This window comes from Polyodon spathula, unplaced genomic scaffold (assembly GCF_017654505.1).
Source record: "Polyodon spathula isolate WHYD16114869_AA unplaced genomic scaffold, ASM1765450v1 scaffolds_800, whole genome shotgun sequence".
Taxonomy (NCBI): Eukaryota; Metazoa; Chordata; class Actinopteri; order Acipenseriformes; family Polyodontidae; genus Polyodon; species Polyodon spathula.
The window spans coordinates 1-1,000 of NW_024472287.1; the positions used below are offsets into that span (position 1 = coordinate 1).

Consider the following 1,000-nt stretch of genomic DNA (forward strand, 5'->3'; position numbering starts at 1 on the left):
CTGTGCTGTTTACACTTTACAAAATAAGTTTACACTCTGTCATATAAAAACTCGCCAGAGCTGCTGATCCTGAGGTGGAAAACGCCAAGTCTATACAAACTCTCATATCAAAGTCCTCTTCTTCATGTGGTCATTTAGTGGAATAATTGGGCTGCTGTGGCAGTAGACGCACGTTGTGTGTGAGCTAACTGGAGTCCAAATGTGGACTGCTCTCCAGAGGACTTTTTATTATCATTGTGGTGGTGGTTGTTGTGGTCAGTTTCTGGTGCTGTCCCTGTGCTGTGGGTGTGATGTTGCTCCTACACCCCACTGGGTTTTGGTTTCGGGACGGGATACTCACAGATGGGCCGGGAAGTCCGGGGAAGCCTCTCTCACCACGCTGTCCGGGAAGACCCACGATACCACGCTGGCCAGCCAGACCCTGAGGACCAGAGGGGCCATCGGGACCCTGCACAGGAGAGACACAGAGAGAGAGAGCGGTCAGGTACAGACCGGGGCTGGGACAGTGCAAGAGGACAGGGGGGTGTTTTGGGGGTACTCACAGGGGGACCATCCTCGCCAGGCTCGCCCTTCTCTCCAGGGGGTCCAGCGGCACCCTGCAGGCCAGGATCTCCAGCACGACCGGGGGGACCCGCGTCGCCACGCACACCCTTGGGGCCGTCTTTACCAGCAGATCCAGCAGGACCAGAGGGTCCGGGGTTACCCTGCGGTGGGGGAGAGGAACCAGAGACATGAGGACCCGCCACTGAACCACAGCCTTGGAACATGCTTAAACCCACTGAGCTACGCCTTTACAAACCAAGACTAGGATATGCGTACAATGTACAATCCAAATAAAGCCTCCAAGTCCATCAGCTCTAGATAATACCATATCACAGGTATGCTCCCTTTCCAACACTGTACAGTATAAATCATCCTACCAACCCAAACCACAGATTTAAAATGGGGACAGAGTGGCTAAGCCAACTCTGCTACGAGTTTATAATGTGCATTCTGCTGT

The 1,000-nt window shown here is 53.6% G+C and overlaps 1 protein-coding gene across 1 annotated transcript; it reads right to left on the reverse strand.

The window, feature by feature from the left end:
- Nucleotides 1-184: 184 nt before the first annotated feature.
- On the reverse strand, nt 185-782 carry LOC121308903 (collagen alpha-1(II) chain-like). The gene is made up of 2 exons (XM_041241622.1): nt 543-782; nt 185-448 (listed from the first exon to the last, which is right to left on the reverse strand). The coding sequence occupies exons 1-2, from the start codon at nt 765-767 to the stop codon at nt 185-187; spliced, it is 489 nt and encodes a 162-aa protein (XP_041097556.1). The 5' UTR covers nt 768-782.
- Nucleotides 783-1,000: the final 218 nt, after the last annotated feature.